The following is an 18,363-nucleotide window of genomic DNA, read 5'->3' as shown; positions in this document are numbered from 1 at the left end:
ATTAATGATTAAAAGCTGATTAAAAGAAATATGGTTTTGTTATTTTTCTTTAAATCAGGAAAGTGGGAACCAAACACTACAGTAACATCCATTAGCCTGAGAACCATACAGAAGAAAGTTCTACCCCTACCTCCAGCAGACAGGATATCCTCTATGAGCAGGTTATATTCAACAGGGCCTCTCCTACTAATCTAAATAACCAGGTGGATTCCTAGTGGATAAGGGAGCTCCCTCCAGATAAGGAAATCATTTAAGGCTTTAAAGATCAATATCAGGATATAAATTGTGCCCGGTAGGCAATTCACAATCAGTGCAGGTCTTTCTGTAGAATAATTTGATCCCCATGCTTTGCACTGGTCAGCAAGCTCACATTTTATGAGAACCCCTGTAGGCCCAAAATGGAACGATTTAATCCTTTGGAACAGTACCACTTGCTACAAGCATCAGTGATTGCTCCTTTATATCAAAAGAACGGTTGCTTTTGGAAACTGTAGGTTGTTGCATCAAAGAACTGAGTTATGATTGTCATGCAACATAATAGCAAATCTATCCTTCATAAAAAGATTATAAACAGAGAAAAATTCGATATGCTGCCCAACTTTCCATCCTTGTTATAAATGGTAGCAAGCTCTCACCACCGAAACCACCCTTAAAACTGTTTCTGCCCCCCCGACAATAAATGGAAGTCACGTGATCGATCTCCTTTTGCAACTTTCTGACAAGAAAAGTAAATGGGGAAGCTAGATTTTCACTTAACAACCATGTTATTAAATTAACTGCATTAATTCAATTAACAACTATGGCAAGAAAGGCCATAAAATGGGGCAAAACTCACTTAACAACTGTCTTGCTTAGTAACATTAATTTTGTGCTTGATTGTGTTCATAATTCAAGGACTACCTGTAAATTAGTCCCAGAAAAATACACATAGGCTTCTATTATCTGGGGATAGATCTGTTCAACCTAGCCAATGTAAGTTTATTATATCCAGTAAGATTTGAAGGAAGTGCTCCACCCACTGAGAAATGTTTATCCTTGAACATGATTAGATGCAATCCAATGACCTGTTCCAAACAATTATTAAACCAAGGACTCAAAGATCAGCAATTAGGGTCAGAACTGGATGAATAGCTTCCAACATTATCTTTGCTATCAAGTTCATTCTACCAGTTACTTCTACTGGTCTCTACCAGAGCAGAATGGAAAATCAAGGAGCTTAAAGTAGCAAGACTATTTCAACATTGGAAGTTTTCTGTGATGCAATATTAAAGGGTAGAAAAACAAAAGCGACAGAGGAGAAAACAAAATAAAGAACTGTTATTAATGTGAATGTATCACTGTCCTGAGCTGACATGAAGTACTTTAAAAGAAAGCAACATTATCTTGCCTGGTTAAAATGTAACGATGCTCCCAGCCTTCCTGAATGCTACAGTACATATATCTAATTTCCGCTGCTACAATAAAAGGAACTGGGTTGCATAGGCTTTCCAGAAAACTATGTTTAGGGAAGCGTTGCTAATTGAAGACTTCTAATGAGTATATTTAAAAGTCCCATGTAGGAGTCTTTTGAAATTAAGCATGACCCTTCCTTATATTTATAGGACAACTCTTATGCTTTTTAAAGTACCCAATAATGAGCACAAATACCTTTTAAACCAGTAGATCTCTTCAGGGTCTGCAATCCCATATTCTCTTAATTTCAGCACCATAAGAGCACTCTTTTTGATAGCTACTTCATAGCGTTCACTGCGGGAGAGAAAATTTACATCTTCGTGGTGGAAGCTGGGATCATTTGCAATAATAGCTTCTATATGGGAAGAAGAGATATTCATTGTTCAGAGTTTTCTTCAAAAAGATATAAGACCATATCCTGCTAAATAAGATCATGTTTCTTATTTAAACAAATCTGTTAGACAGAACAGATGCAGCTGTCATTCTGGTAACCACTTTTATAATTTAATACCAATCATAATTAACATAAAGCTGCATTCATAAAATCTAGAAAAGTACAACCAACACAAATGAGTTACTGTCCTATCCTTGGGGGGAAATGTTATTTGATATGGATTTCAAGCATGTCATAGTTTCCCACAGGTTAGATGATACAGGTTAATTAATTGAATACAAGAAAGGAAAATTTGACAGCAGGATGCAACAGTTACTTTATTCTTAAAAGCCATCTCTTTTCATAGCATCTTTCAGCTGTGGAATTTCCCTGTGTTGTGTTACCCTGAAGCAGTTCTTTAGGTCTCCCATTTTAAAGGTTAGGAGAATGAAGTATATTGTCTGAAAGATTTATGGTTGAAATCTGACCTGAGTGTGAAGCCTATAGCCAGCAACATCTACTTGGTGTCCTAGTTAGATCAATCCTTTAAGGCAGTGGGTCTCAACCTTCTTAATGCCGTGACTCCTTTAATACAGTTCCTCGTGTTGTGGTGACCCCCAACAATAAAATTATTTTATGTTTTCCGTATTTTTTTTCAAAAATATGTTTTCCAATGGTCTTAGGTGACCCCTGTGAAAGGGTCGTTCGACCCCCAAAGGGGTCTTGACCCACAGGTTGAGAACCGCTGCTTTAAGGCATCAGATAGGCATCAAGTAAATTAGGCTTTAGGCATCCCAAAACATCTTGTGTAACTTGACAGAAACATGCTTTTTTTGGGGTGGGGAGGCTACCTGGGTGGGAATGCCTCTTTTCTAAAATGCATCCTGAGACACCGCTTGCGAGCATCGTCCAAAATTTGGGGGGAAAGAAGGCGTTCCCATTCAAAGCGGTCCTTGTCCAGATGCAAACGGGCACTTTTAATCGATAAAACGCCGGTAAAGTTCTCGAAGGGCAACGGATCCGCCTTTGCAGCCCTCGTCTCTACTTGGGGCAGGCAGCGGAAAGACGCCCCCCACTCCACCCCCGGTACAAGGGGCGGCTTTCTCTGCATCCCATCCCAATATCCCGCCCGCTCTCACCAATTTTCTTGCGGCGCAAGGTCCGGTCGGCGCCCCCGTCCAAGAGGTTAGTCAGCAGCTCCACCTTGAAGGAAGCCGCCTCTCGCTCTTTCCGCAGATCCGCGTTCATCTTCGCGGCCGGGGAAATCCTCCGCCACCAGCCCGTGAAACAACCGCCGAGCGACTCCTCTTCGGAAAAGCTTCCGGACCAGGAGAAAGGTAGCCTTCGCCCCGTCCCGCCCCGTGACGACTCGTAGGCCCAATAGGAAGCCGTTTAGCACCCGCGTGACTCCGCGGAGGCGTTTTTTTATCTGGCATCTGCGGAGCTTCCAGGAGGGGAGGGGAGGGGTCCCCTCGAACTAGGAAGGTTTTTCCATTCATTGCTAGGAGGAAACGGAGGAGGCGGGAGGAGCGGAGGGTGGGGAGGAGAGAGAGACGCTGATGGTTTTATGCCAATGCTTAATTTGCACCATCGATCCACCGGGCGCCCTTGTGAAAATTCTGGTTCCTGGAATTGCACCCTGTTTTCCATCCAGGTATCTGTTTGCGTACAGTCCGAACTATTGGTTGCCACCCAAAAGTTTCGCTCTGCATCACGTTGTGTAATCTGCCTGGTTATTGACAGAAAAAAATATATCTGTGGGAAGAGTTTTTGTAACTTTCGAGAGTGTAAACAAAAGATTAACTCGAGGGAACTAAAGTTAAGCTCCCCCCCCCCATGGGTTTATTTATTTTATTTGTATCCTGCCTTTGTTCGTTTTACAAATAACTCAAGGAGCTGAACATATCTAACACACCTTCCTTCTCATCCTCCTATTTCCCCAACAACAACAACCCTGTGAGGTGGGTTGGGCTGAGAGACAGTGACTGACCCAAAGTCACCCAGCTGGCTTTCATGGTTAAAGCTAGATTTGAACTCTTGATCTCCTGCTTTATAGCCTGGTGCCATAACTGTTAGACCAAACTGGTTCTTAAAGTTAAGAGTGCTGTTAGGTTTCAGACTGGCTGTTATTTGAATCTATGGCAGATCAAGCAGGATTCTCTTTTCTTAATCAGCCAAACTTGGAAAGAGAACAGGGAAAAAAGAAAAGTCCAGGGAAAAAAGAAAACTGGGAGTCAGAGAAAAGCAAAAATAATGGGACCAGCAGCTTCAGAAAAGTAACAGAAAGTCTATAGTGGTTGATTAGGGTTATTAAATTATAGTTTCTGATTAAACATATGTTTTAGTAAGGAAGATGCTCTAAAAAGCTGCTTAGTTTTATAACAGGATAAATATTGAGAGCAGAAAAAGATCTCTGAAAATAGAAAGTTCTTTCATCTTGTTTGACAACAGGATCTGCTTTTGCAAGCCATTCTACACAATGCTTCCAGATGCTGGAACATATCACTTTCCTTGGGAAATAAACTCTACTTCAGTACCGGAAGGGAAAGCCCTGAGAACATATGGCAGGTAAATGTACGTCTATTTTTCTTTAATTGGTCAATACAGTAGCTGCTTATTTTCTCTATAATTGCAACATCTGTCTGGACTCTCTGTAATTACTATTGGAGACAATGTCACTGGTCTGATTTCCTGCCATCATTGGGAAATGGCTGTTTTGTATTTCCTTTGATTTATTAGATAACTTGTGCTAGAGAGTCCAAATCAAAGATGATCAGCTATCTAGCAGTGTCAGTAAGATGGCACCCAAAGATTAGCTGCTGAGAGAATACCTGAGGCAGCAGCAGATGTGGGAGGAAGATCAAGCAGAAGAAGTGACATGGCAAGACATGATTCTCTGTGAGATGTACCATCAACAGATAGCTGAGGTAGCAGACATTGGGAAATCCTACCAGTTGCTGAAAAAGGTTGGACTAGAAGACAGCACTGAGGCATTGACTGTAGCAGCACAAGAACAAGCACTAAGGACCAGCTCCATGGAAGCAGAGATCTACCACACTAGGCAGGATCCAAGGTCCAGGCTATGCAGAGAGGCAACAGAAATAGTCCAACACATGGCAGGGTATAAGATGCAGGCAGGAGCAGCATACACTGAACGGCACAACAGCATACACTAAACGCCACCACCAAGTAGCTGGCACTGCATATAAGAACATCTGTACAAAATATGGGTCAGATTCTCCTAGGTCTAGATGGGAGATCTCACAAAAGGTTATAGAGAATAAGAAAGCTAAGATCCTATGGGACTTCCATATCCAGATAGACAGGCAGTACTGGCCAATCAACCAGAGCAGAGGTGGATTCCTATCGGTTCTATCCGGTTCTCCCGAACTGGTAGTGGTGCCTTCAAACAGAGAGCGAACTGGTTCCCTGTTTTTATTAAAAGAGGGCCCACCCGCCCCTGGTTTATACTTACCTGTATTCAAGCTTCCAAAGCCCAGCTGATCTGAGGTGGTAGCTTGAATTGCTGCTCTTCAGCTGTTTTCCCTTTTTTTCTGATTAATTTTAGTTTAATTGCGCAAAGCGCACACTCAGCAAACCAGTAATAAACCGGTTAGGAACCCACCACTGAACCAGACATTGTGGTAATAGAAAAAGGACCAGAAGGCAGTAGTGGTGATAGACATAGAAGTGCCAGGAAGAAGGAGTTTGCGAAACTGGAGAAGTGCCAGGGCCTGAAGGGGGAACTGAAAAATAAAGCGGTCCCAGTGATAGTAGGAATACTCAGGATTGTGACTTTTGGGGAGTGGCTCCAACAAATCCCAGGAATGGTGTCAGAGCTGTCTGTCCAGAAAAGTGCAGTGCTAGGAAAAGGTGAGCAGAACCCTCAAATGCCCAGACCTCTCTGGTAGAGGACCTGAGATTGAGGAAGACACAGACCACTCATAAGAAGTGAATTTTTATACAGGCAGTCCTCAACTTACTTATTGCCTGTTCCTTTTTTGACCGGAGATTGAAGATTTGATTCGAAAGAAAAGAAATAAAGACCATTTAAGAGAAGGGCATTCTTTGTAATGGCCAAAATATTAGACCAGTGTTTCCTTAACATAGGGTTAATGAATATACAATACTCAGCTGGGTTTGTATTTTGCATGTTCCATGAGTCTCAAAGAGTCAGACATGACTTAGCGACTGAACAACAACAAAAATTATTATTGCATTTAGACTTACTTTGAAAGTATTTTGTTTCAAATTTAGACCAATAACTTGCCTTCAGTTTAGACCAGGGGTGTCAAACTCAAGGCCTGAGGACTGAATCCGGCCTGAGGGCTACTTAGATCTGGCCCACTGGAAATATCAAAGCATCAGCCTGCTATACCTCTGCCAGCTGAAAACAGGCTGGCACGCAGCCCTTTTCGGCTTCCAAGGCCTCCTCCAGCATTCTGCCAGCCAAAAATGGACTGCAGGTTGGTTGGGGGGTGGTGGTGGTGGCCTTGCACAATATAATGAGTGGTTATATGGTAAGCACTGTTCCCTCTAAGGTGCGCGCCTGCGCGGCCGCGCACATGGCTGCAATTCCCCGCGCAGTAGTTTCTAATTGCCGCGCAGAGGCACGTGGGGCAGGTATCTGGACACGAACTACAGAGCGATCGCAATCAAAACCTCCTCCAGCTAAACCTTTTCTACTGCAGTACATTGCCGCCCGACTTCAGGATTCTCTAATCAGTGTAGGTTGAAAAGAAAAATGGGAAAGGGATCTTAAAGATTTAAAACTCTGGAGCAGTTTTCACGGGGAATTAGAAGAGTCAGAAAGCCCTGCTGCCTGGAGTTTTGCTCCCCCCTCCCTCTCAGACCTGCCTGCAAGATCGGCTAATTTGCTATTGCCTGGGCTGGCCGGTTACATTTAGCAACAATGTAGCTCTTTTGAGCCTCCCTCCTCAGCCCCGCCCGACTTCAGGATTCTCTGTGATTCTGTGTAGATTCTGTAAAGAAAAAAGGAAGGAGGAGGCAGGAGGGAGGGGGATCTTAAAGATTTAAAACTCTGGAGCAGTTTTCACGGGGAATTAGAAGAGTCAGAAAGCCCTGCTGCCTGGAGTTTTGCTCCCCCCTCCCTCTCAGACCTGCCTGCAAGATCGGCTAATTTGCTATTGCCTGGGCTGGCTCATTTAGCAACAATGTAGCTCTTTTGAGTTCTTTTTCTCCCTCCTCGCTTCTCGGGGCTCCACCAATGGGGGAGCAAAGCCCAGCGCCAGGCTTTGGGCTAACATAGGGGTCTGCAAAGTTGGCTGTTTTAAGACTGGTGGACTTCAACTCTCAAAATTCTGGAAGTTGAAGTCCACCACCAGTCTTAAAAGAGCCAACTTTGCAGAATGCAGATCCCTTGGCTAACATGATTGATGCCCTCGGAGTTGGAAAGAGGCGAGAGAGAGCCCGGTCACATGAGTCATCATGACACGACATCAGCTTTGTGACCACATTGCTGAGTAATAAAAATTCCAGTCCCACGTTGTAACGAAGGAGTACCTATATTTGATAACTCATTGGGATTTTCAAAGTCATTGAGAATATTTTTGCTTTTAATCTAATTAAACCCTATCTGTCAGTTTAAAATAGTGACTTCCATAGAGCAAACTAAAATCACTACTTTATAAACAAAAGGAAGGTGTTTTTTTCTCTTATTTGGTTATGGTAGAGCCATTTTAACAATCTATATTTGCAAGTAGTATGCAGTTTTGCAGTAGTAGTAGGTTACTGAAACCCTCTGTACAGAAAGGAGCAAATTCCCACAAATTTTTAAACAATCAACAAGCATTGTTGAACATGAGGCAATAAATCCTTGAGTTTACAAATTAACGATGGAAGAAAACTCTTAGATGTGAATGAGACTTTAATTATGGTGATTTTAATAATTTTACTCATTTAAAATAGCAAATTGCATATAATACATTCACAGAAGCATACAGTGTATAGACAACTTTTGCAATTGAATGTTAACTCATTAAAATGAAGTATATCAAGTGAAATTCATTAAAATGAAGTATATCAAACATTTACTATTTTAATATTACTGGTATTAAGTGCCATTTATATATTCATTTCAAAGCTCTTTTTTATTTAATCCAAAATGAATTTGAAAAGATAATTGTAATAATTGATAAACCCTAACCCTATAGGTACATCATCAGTCAGTGCTGATGTCAAAACGTAAAGCTGGAGTAAATGTTGTTATGAAGAAAAAGTGCAGCTGGAAGTTTAAACTAGAATGGTCTTGGGTGACATCTGTGAAAAAAATTCAGGTGCTCAGGCATGAAAATGTGCCGCTCAAACACTATACTTTTCCGGCCACACTGAAAAAAAATTAGAGGGAACATTGATGGTAAGATGTATCACCTTTTGAATGGTATCACCAACCCTTGGCATTTACTGTATTCCCTAAAGATATTCATTATTCTTCGTTGCTCCAGTGAGTTGTGAGAAGGCAGAAGATGCACTCAAAACCCCCAAGAAAGGCTGAGTTAGAAGGACTAACTGAAGCCATAAGGAGGTGTAAAAAAAAGTAAAAATGAATTTACTAGAGAAATGCCTTACCACTCTCCCCATGAAGTTTTATTACTTCTCTTAAGGAAAGGAATCTGAGAGTGTTTTACAGTTGAACAATATTTGAGAGTGGAAGGTAGCAGTTACTATTCCAAACACAAAACCATCTTTAGAATTTTTAAAAGATTAGTTAGAAAATCCAGCTAAGCATTCCTTTCATCTTCACCCGAAAATATCTCAAAACAGCTCTGTGAGTCAAAGGGTAATGAGTGTAGGCTACAACTCAAAAATAATGGGAGTCCCTGACTTACAAGCATTCGTTTAATGTCTGTTCATGCCCACCATGGCCACATCCATCCCCCACCACACCTATCCTCAGCCACGCCACACCACTACCCCCCCCCCCGGTCCTCCAAGGACAAACACAACCCCTGATGCATCCCTCAATGAAATCAAGTTTGACACCTCTAGATTTTAAACTATTTTTTCTAAATATTATGTATATTGTTTTACATATTCTATTTCTGTCACACTGTTATGCTTGCCTAAATAAAATAAAACATGGCTAAAACATATTTTTAAATACTGTATTATTTGATATGAATTAATATTTCTTCTCCTATCTCATGATATATACATATTTTAGTATTATGGGTATTCTGGAAATGAATGTGTGTATCTTAACTATTCACAGCGTCTGAATCTTTCTGTCTTTCAGGCTTCACTCTTATGATATGGCCATTTCACAAGCCATCTTAACAGCTCAGCATGCATCTGATCAGCACTGTATTCCAGTTTGCACAAAGTTTGTAGAACCCTTTCAGGCCCAGCTTGGGTCTTTGTATATTGTCCTGGGGGAAACTGAATTAAAGGATGGTAAGGATATCTATGACTTTTAATTCTATGGGACCAAAAAGTCTCTCTATAAATACGAACAAGTAGAACCATTCTTTAGGACTCAGCAAAAAAAATAGGCCAATTTATACTTACAGGTAGCTAAATGTAAATGCTACTATCATAGGTGCTTTATAATAGAGAAAAAAGATGCAGAGTGGCCATGTTGGGATAATCCCAAAATTACTAGGCTTCTGAATTATGTCACCAAATCTTACCTGGGTTGAATTGGAGTCTGTTTCTCCCCATCCAGGGCTTGGAAGTCTCTAGACATGAAAGCCAAACTTCCACTATATTGCTGTTTGGCCCCGTATATAACGGTATCTATCAGCTATAGTTGAACAAAGATATTTTTAACATTTATATATTACTGTGTTTTACTAAGCTAGGTCACATGTAGTCCATGTATGATGGACTATCCATACGCTAAACACCATAAATAAATAAGCAAACAAACAAACTAGGTATCATAACTGTACTGATGATACCTCACCCTGAACCAACAAGGTGGCTTCGTTCATAGGTTAAACTTTTTTTTCCCGGGGTAAGCATTGAGTTTGAGGACATCCCATCCTGGAGTGCCTGAGGGTTGGACTTCTTCTTCATAACCACCAATTACAATCCCTTGTTTAGGAAGGGGTAGAACTACCATAGTACAATGTCCTCCATTCCCAAAATTTGCAGGTAATCCAGAATAACTGTAGTTGACCATGTTGAAAGCAGTGAAGTGTTCTGGAAAGACAAAGGTGGTTGCATTTCCTTCATTCATGTTCCAGCCCAGGTCATCCCTGACAGTGACCAGTATGATTTTTGTCTTGTGTCCAGGCGTAAAGATCATTCTGACATTTTCTTAATGAAAAATGGTACATGTAGGCAAGTAAGGAACCATCACTGCAACAGTTAAATGTCAGCGTTCCTACTAGGACATCTTTTCTTTATTCACAAAGGGGTGGAGGTAGGGGAATGATTGAGGTAGGGGTAGATAGCTACCTTGGAAGAATTAGCTCAGAAGAATTTTGAAAGATTAGGCTAAACAAAGCTTGGGCTTCATCACACTATCATTTCAAATTGATTCTTTTTAATCCAAGAAACATGAGCAGCAAAGATTTCAATATTTTTCTGTGGAATTTGCAGTAGTGCTACTGCACTAAATACCATATTTTTCGGACTATAAGACACACTGGAGTATAAGGCACACCAAGATTTTAAAAAGGTAAATTAAAAAAAAGTTTTTGGATTCTGCAGGCCTCCCAAACCCTCTGCACACCTCAATTTTTGTGAAAAATGGGGCATGCAGAGCATTTGAGAGGCCTGCAAAGTGCTCCTGGGGGCCGAGGAGGGGCAAAAACGAGCAAAAAACAGCCCATTTTTTGAAAAAAACAACAACAACCCAGAAGCACTTTGCAGGCCTTCCAAACCCTCTGCACGTACATATTTTCAAAGAGGGTGGGGTTTTGGGAGGCAAAAAATGCTGTATTCAGTGTATAAAGAGGCAACCAGATTTTCACCCTCCTTTTTGGGGGGGAACCGGTGCATCTTATACTCCAAAAATATGGTACTACAGAGAGGAATTGTTGAGTAACAGAGTTCTGCTTTGGAGGCCCCAGGGGCAAGGCATTTTTTCATATGTTAATGGTTGAGTAGCAAAGTTCTCCTTCTGAGCCTCAGGGGCAGGACACATCTTCATATATTAATAGTGGAAGTGCATTCATGACTTGCAACCCGCACAGATTATAGCTGCCAGGTATTTCATGCATTGATCTGCTGGTGAGCTGTTGGTGTGAAAATTCTCCTTTCTTCCTGGGGGATTATCTCAAGTGTTTCATTACCTTTAACAGTGTCACTCAGTAGGCAATGTTTAGACAAAGCACCTGATTTTTTTCTTTATTTCTCCTACTTGTTTCTTTCTGTTCTGACTGGGATTTGAGAACTTTGCTTCTTTTGTAGACCTGCTTTTGAAAACTCAGGTGGGAAATGTGAGAAGAAAAAGGTGGGGAAGGTTAAATATCTTACCTGTCCTGTGAAGGATTTGTTCCATGTCATTTGCTTTTTTAAATAATAATTTTATTAAATTGCTATAATAAAAACCTAATAAAACTAAAAAAGGGGAGGAATAGAAAGAAAGAAAAAGAAAAATAAGAATAAAGAAAAAGAAAAGGAAAATATACAAAGGGCTTTTCCTTCATCACAAAAAGCATAAACAATTTTAGACATTTACTTTTTTTAAAAATATAGCAAATTATCTCTTCTTCCCATATCTACAAATAAATCCTTAAAGCCGTGTCATTTCAATATAGATGTCAGCAAAAGTCCATTAATACAGAGATATTACATCTATTTGATCTTGATCAAATATACTAATTTTATATTCTTTCCTTCTACATATGTAAATCAATCTTGATCTGTAATCCCTTCAAATAGTGCCCTAGAATAGGAGTCCCCAACCCCTGGTCCATGGATTGGCACCAATGTGTGGCATGCCAGAAACAGAGCCACGCAAACAAGCAAGCCCCCATCTGCAGGATGCAGGCAACATGCAAAGCCACGTCCCCTCTTGTCCACAGAAAAACCTCTCCACAGAACCAATCCTTAGTGCCCAGAAGGTTGGGGGCCACTATCTAAAAACTTGATTTCTTTTTTTCTTTTTCTTCACACCAAATTCTTCAAAGGTTTAATAAGTCCCTTTTGTAAATCCAATATAAGGAAACTATCCAAGTCACTGTCCTGAATTGTTATTTGTATAGTGCCGGGATGGTGAACCTATGGTACGCATGCCACAGGTGGCACGCAGAGCCATTTGTCAGTGCACGCAAGGCATTGCCCTGTCAGCTGGCCAGCACGCTTTATAGGAGTCTGGGGAGGGTGAAAAGAGCCTCCCTCCCCCAGAGATGCTCTGGAGGCTTCAGGAGCTTTCCTGAAGCCTCCGGAGGGCAAAAGCGGCCCTGTTGGCCAACCGGAAGTTCGGGAACAAACTTCCAGTTTGCTCGTAGGGTCGGTTTAAGCCCTCTGGAGGCTTCAGGGACCTCTGAAGCCTCCGGAGGACTAAGAATGGCCCTACGAGCAAACTGGAAGTCACTTCCAGTTTGCTCATAGGATTTCTTTTGCCTCCTAAAGCCTCCTGAAGGTCCCTGAAGCCTCCGGAGGGCCTCCAGGGGTGTGTGGGTAGGGGAGGTTCCTATAAAGCCTCTTGAGCCTGAGGAGGGTGAAAAAAGCATGCAAAAATGGGGGGAGCACCTCTCATGCGTGCATACACACTGGGGGTGTCGCGCATTGCATTATGGATGCAGCCTGCCCGCACACAACCCCCCTGTGCTCCCCCCTTATGGCACGTGAGCCAAAAAAGGTTTGCCATCGTTGTATAGCCCTTTAATTATTAAGACATCAGCCAATTTCTTTTACATGTCCAGTGTAACATTGTGTTCCATTTCATTCTTGTAGGTTGCCACTTTTAAAATCCAGCTTTAAATCAGTCTCAGTCTTGTCAGACACAACTTCCTTTTCGATGATATGTTTTAAACACAGTCTATCTATTCAGGCAGACTCTGTCCTTCAGTATGTCTTGCAGTCTCCTCAAGAGGAGCAAATGTTTTGACTACTTGTGAATGAAAAGTCATTGCTTTTCAGATTTCTCGTGACACTGAATATCTGCTCAAATGTTAAATCAGAAATATCTTTTATGAGTGTAAAATTGATTTATTGTAGCTTAGAACATGTAATACAAGCATATTTGTCATTTCCAGTTCTCTTTGCGTATACTGTTTGTTCTAGTGGGGTAAGGCCTTCCACTTTATACACATTGTTAGTTAAATTTCTTCTGTAAATATTTGCTTGGAAGCAGAAAGAATTGCATATATTCCTGAATATATATATATATATATATATATATATGTGTGTGTGTGTGTGTGTGTGTGTGTGTGTGTGTGTGTGTGTGTGTGTGTGTGTGTGTGTGTGTGTGTGTATAGTATAAATTGTAAAAATCTAATAGATACCTTTCACCCTGGCTTCGCTGATAACGGATAAGAGCCTGTGGCCTAATGGCTAAGATGTCTGCCTAGTATGTAATATAGTCCAGGTTCAAATCCCAGTAAGGGTATGGCTAGCTGATGAGAGCTAAATAGCTTGAAATAGATCTATACTAGTCTCCCTTTATTTATTTATCAGCACAAATAAAAAACATTATATATATATATATATATATATATATATATATATATATATATATATATATATATATATATATATATATATATATATATACACACACACACACACACACACATTGTGTTGCGACTTTAAATATATACATATACACATATACATATTCAGATTCCCAAAGAGGAGTAAAGAACAGAGAAAACATAAAATGACTGATGTATATACCATAGATTTAGATCTCTTTGAATCTACATTCCACTTTAAAATTTTATTCCTCACTAATTCTGTTTTTACTCTGGAATTCTCTATCATCTGCATTTTATAAAGTAGCAGTTGTTAAGCTCCCTCTGAAGACTGGTCTCTTCATCTAGGTCTTGTACATATGAATTTTCTCTCCCACCATCTTTTTTAAAAACTACCTAGTGCTTTCAATTTATTGGATCTAATTGCATATTTTTCATTTTGTAAAACACTTAGAGATGGTATTTAGAAGAAGCTGTATAAAATATATATTACAAAATAAAGTGGTATGTATACTGAAGTAACAAAGAGTGGAACTGCCACATTGTATGATTTGGGTAAACACTTTGTTTTAATTGCATTATTAACTATGAAATTGTTTTAAGAGATCCTTGAATTCAAATGGTGATTTATTTATTCATTTTTAATTGCAGGTGAGATGATTATAAAGGCTCGAGTATTTACATGTGTAGAAGGAATAAATCTTCAGTTATTGGAAAAAGCCATAGGGGAACAAAGAAAGTATTTCCAGGAGAGAAGGAAAGATCATGAAGGAAGCATATGTTAGTCTATGCTTCAGCCAGCATTTATTTTCGAACACAAAATTTGTTCTGTATATGATCACTCATCTCTTGCCTTTATTCCTGGTGTTGTAGATTATATTGCTTTCTGAATACTTATTTAAAATTGGTTTGATGCAATGCTTTAGACTCAGAACTGGTCTTTATATTAGATTGTGAATCTTATACTTAATTCTGTTTAGAAACCCATATAAACAATAGAACATGCAAAGGGCTAATATAAATCTTTATTTTGAAGATGATTTTGGGAAATCACAGAAGCTTGATCATTAAGTTGTTTGGAAGCAAATAAGTTTTTAATATGCTAAAGAAACCAACAGTTGGTGGCTGGCTAGGGGCATGGTTTTTCATTTTAATTTTATTGATAGAAAAAAGTATTTTCACTGGCTTAGAATGTCCCCATTTCCTTATATACAACTTCCTTGTTTTCCTGACAGTTGTTGAACATCTTAATCTTCCATTTCAGAATATATCAGAATTGTAAAATAATGCAGCTTTTAATTTGAGCCTGAAATAAAACAACATGCTGGTTCTAGAAAGTAATAAAAGGAACTTTTCCTTTATTTTTCAATTTATATTATAGAATCCTACTAAGATATGTCTTGTTGCCTGTATTTATATTTATGTGACACTGTAGATGTGATCATTAGGCTTTAGGTAGATTGTATCAATGTGCTAATGACATCCATCTTAATAATTTTCATCAGGACCATCATGAAGCTATATGTGTTTGCAGCTAGAAAAATAAGTTGAATAATATCCAATTTGTTGGCCAGATGTGGTTCCTAGATCTTGAAATCAGTGATATGGGTCCTGTATATGAGCTGGGCATTGATCATAAGAGAGCAGACCCATGGTATGAGGGGTCTTGTTTCTATCTTACAGAGCCCTACAGAGTTATTGAATACCTTTCCCCAGCTGCAGCTGATTTTTCAGTTATGTTTATCTCTGGACAGAGGTAATTTCTCCATAATAACTCATGCTCTAATTAAGTCCAAAATAGAATTTTATATGTGTGCTTTATGAAGCTGCCCTTAAGAATGGCTAGGGGACTGGTTTGACAAGACTGTATAATATCAGATTTGTTAGAAAGCAGCACTGCTCTCCTCTTGGCTAAATACACAATTCTCACTATTCTAGTTACCTATCACCATAGGATGGTTAAAAGAATTACTACTCAACATCTACATCTGATTTTTAGTAATACATTGTAGAAATGCATAGTTTATCAACATTTAAGAAATTAACAGATGCCTGTTAGTACCTGGACTTCATCAAGGCTTTTTCCTATTCATTTTTTTATCTTAAAGTTGAAACTACCTTATATTGTTAATGTGTGTATGCTTACTTTTCTGTTAATTAGTTTGATGTGATTAAATAAAATATGGAAAAAGAACTGTTACTTTAACTAGTGCTGCTTATGTTGAATGGGTCAACAGTTGAGATTTGCCATTGTGGGATATAAAGCAGTTGATATATATGGTCTGTAAATTTGTTTGTTGAAATCATTCATATACTGAAATTTAGCGCTAGCTACTTCCTTGCCTGAAAGGCCACCTACAATTTCAAAAACGATCTTGATTTGGAGGTATATGCTTGCTTTTCTTACCTGGTATGCCATTTTATATTTTCAAAATAATTTTTTTTCCTAACTGAAAAAAAACCTGTTAGGGCATAGAAACATGCTGGGTGAAATGTATTAATCAAAGTAGGCCTGCCTCCTACAGCAGGCCTACTTTGATTTATAATTCTCTCTTCACAGGAATGGTTGTTTCCTTTTTCTTTTGTAGTTTGTACAGCTAAAGGGCAAAAACAAAAAAACAAAATCAGGAGAACTAGATCCAACTAGAACTCTGGAGAGGCAAGGATACAATCTCTGTTTTTGTCTCTGAGAAATTTACAGTATACATTGAGAAAATAAAGGGAAATGCTTAATTACTTATATTGCAAGCAACATAAAGCTCACCCTGTACTTTGTTTGTCTGATGACTTTCTATATTCTGCTTCAGAAGAGGCCTCACCAGCCTAGCTTAGAGTCAATATTTACTTTACGTCTCCCTCTGGTGGTGCCGAAAGAGGGTGAGTTTTGATCCTTTGGGAAGTTTGTGGTTCAGCAAGAAGGAATGGAGGCCAATGGGAGGTTAGATCAGCAGGTGAGAGGCCTCTTGAGGAGAGCTGGGGATAAATAACCAGTTTTGGCAAGGGTGATTCATAAAAGCACATGGTACGCATATGTATGACTGGTTGGTCAGTAGCTAACATTCTAGTTTGGGTTCGAAGTTTGGCCTGAGGCCTTCTCCGATTAGTAAAAAGATGTGTCCCTTTCAAAAAATATTACATTCCAGAGAATCTTGTAAGGGTAATTCTTGGAGCACTAACTCTTTATTATTTGTGTCAGAGAGCATTGTGGGAGTTGTAGCTCTGAACCACTGAAGAGAGAAATTGATTGAGCTCAGGAGTTCTTCCTAAGAGGAAGGGCCTCTTGAAAGCTTTCAAAGAGGCTTGGAAATAGTAGATTTCCCTGGAGATTTCTCCTCAAAACAACCATCATCATATCTTTTGGCCATGAGGTCCCTCCCTTTGGGATTAAGAGGTTTTTTTTGTCTTGGTTGCAAATCAGCCTTGTGGGGGTGGGGCAGTTTTGCAACCCAAGGAACAAGTGGCATGTGGTTTTACAGAATTAAAGAATTTGAATATTAATAGAGGTTAGGTTAGGTTTATTTAGCTTGTATGCCGCCCTACTCCCGAGAGACTCAGGGCGGCTAACAATAAGAAGGGAAGGGGGTACAAAAATAAAAACAACAATTAAAAATTCAGCAACAGTCATAACATCGGATGGGGCTGGATAATTCAACAGCCCCAGGCCTGCTGGAACAGCCAGGTCTTAGTTGCTTTGCGGGGGCCGGAAGAGTAGTAAGGGTCCGGATCTCAACGTGGAGATCGTTCCATAGGGCTGGAGCAGCCACAGAGAAGGCCCTCCCCCGGGGAGTCGCCAGTCGACATTGGCCGGCAGATGGAATCCGGAGGAGGCCTAGTCTGTGGGATCTAATAGGTCTTTGGGAGGTGACTGGCAGGAGGCGGTCTCTCAGGTAACCAGGTCCGATACCATGTAGGGCTTTAAAAGTAACGACTAGCACATTGAAGCATGTCCGGAGACCAATGGGAAGCCAGTGTAGCTCGCGGAGGATAGGTGTAACGTGGGTGTACCGAGGTGCACCCACAATCGCTCGCGCGGCTGCATTCTGGACTAGCTGAAGTCATCGAACACTCTTCAAGGGCAGCCCCATGTAGAGCTCATTACAGTAATCCAGTCTTGAGGTGATGAGGGCGTGAGTGACTATCCGAAGGGCCTCCCGGTCCAGATAGGGTCGCAATTGGTGCACCAGGCAAACCTGGGCAAAGGCCCCCCTGGTCACAGCCGACAGATGATGTTCTAGAGTCAGCTGCGGATTCAGGAGGACTCCCAAATTGCGAGCCCTCTCTGAGGGGCGTATAATTTCACCCCCCAGGCTGAGAGATGGGATAGCTGGACCATCCTTGGGAGGGAGCATCAATAGCCACTCGGTCTTGTTGGGATTGAGCGCAAGCTTGTTCATTCCCATCCAGACCCTGACAGCCTCCAGGCACTGGCACATCACTTCTACCACTTCACTGAGTTGGCACGGGGCAGACAGATACAGCTATGTATCGTCCGCATATTGATGATATTTAATCCCGTGTCGGCATATGATCTCACCCAGCGGTAGATCACCCATGTAGATGTTAAATAGGAGGGGGGACAGGACCGAACCCTGCGGCACCCCGTAATTGAGTGGCTTAGGGGTCGATCTCTGCCCTCCGACCAACACCGACTGCGACCTGTCCGAGAGGTAGGTGGAGAACCACCGAAAAACGATGCCTCCCACTCCCACCTCCCGCAACCGTCGCAGAAGGATACCATGGTCGATGGTATTGAAGGCCGCTGAGAGGTCAAGAAGCACAAGGATAGAGAAGTGACCCCTATCCCTGGCTCGCCAGAGATCATCGATCAGCGTGACCAAAGCAGTTTCCGTGCTGTAACCAGGCCTGAAACCGGACTGAAAGGAAAGGAGGTTTGGGCAAAGGGCTGCTGAGCATAAATAGAGCAACTAT

General features: G+C 40.8%; 2 protein-coding genes across 4 annotated transcripts in view; one reads left to right on the top strand and one right to left on the bottom strand.

Annotated features, from left to right (window-relative positions):
- ACOX1 (acyl-CoA oxidase 1) overlaps positions 1–3,148 on the bottom strand; it is a 28,081-nt gene extending 24,933 nt beyond the window's left edge. Inside the window, exons 1-2 of one of the 3 annotated variants that reach the window (XM_014070448.2) lie at positions 2,965–3,148; positions 1,648–1,807 (exon numbers count right to left, since the gene is read on the bottom strand). In XM_014070448.2, the coding sequence (XP_013925923.2) occupies positions 1,648–1,807; positions 2,965–3,073 (269 nt within the window). In that variant the 5' untranslated portion in view covers positions 3,074–3,148. Of the gene's footprint in view, positions 1–1,647; positions 1,808–2,964 lie in introns of those variants that run through there. The other 2 variants (XM_014070447.2, XM_014070449.2) reach the window with 2 other exon arrangements.
- Positions 3,149–3,348: 200 nt separating this feature from the next.
- On the top strand, positions 3,349–17,108 carry TEN1 (TEN1 subunit of CST complex). The gene is made up of 4 exons (XM_014070455.2): positions 3,349–3,479; positions 4,277–4,393; positions 9,081–9,238; positions 14,086–17,108. The coding sequence occupies exons 1-4, from the start codon at positions 3,385–3,387 to the stop codon at positions 14,217–14,219; spliced, it is 504 nt and encodes a 167-aa protein (XP_013925930.1). The 5' UTR covers positions 3,349–3,384; the 3' UTR covers positions 14,220–17,108.
- Positions 17,109–18,363: the final 1,255 nt, after the last annotated feature.

The sequence above is a fragment of the Thamnophis sirtalis genome, unplaced genomic scaffold (genome assembly GCF_051295495.1).
Source record: "Thamnophis sirtalis isolate CommonGarterSnake01/CBP01778 unplaced genomic scaffold, rThaSir2_p1.2 scaffold_3, whole genome shotgun sequence".
Classification (NCBI taxonomy): domain Eukaryota; kingdom Metazoa; phylum Chordata; class Lepidosauria; order Squamata; family Natricidae; genus Thamnophis; species Thamnophis sirtalis.
Note: the sequence above shows the minus strand (reverse complement) of the source record. Positions and strands in the feature narration are given on the sequence as shown.

Excerpts from the sequence above, each read along its gene's own strand:
- TEN1 (XM_014070455.2), top strand. The coding sequence starts at position 3,385 with ATGGTTTTATGCCAATGCTTAATTTGCACCATCGATCCACCGGGCGCC. Across the intron at positions 4,394-9,080 it reads GCCCTGAGAACATATGGCAG|GCTTCACTCTTATGATATGG; the intron begins GTAAATGTACGT and ends TCTGTCTTTCAG. Across the intron at positions 9,239-14,085 it reads GGAAACTGAATTAAAGGATG|GTGAGATGATTATAAAGGCT; the intron begins GTAAGGATATCT and ends TTTTAATTGCAG.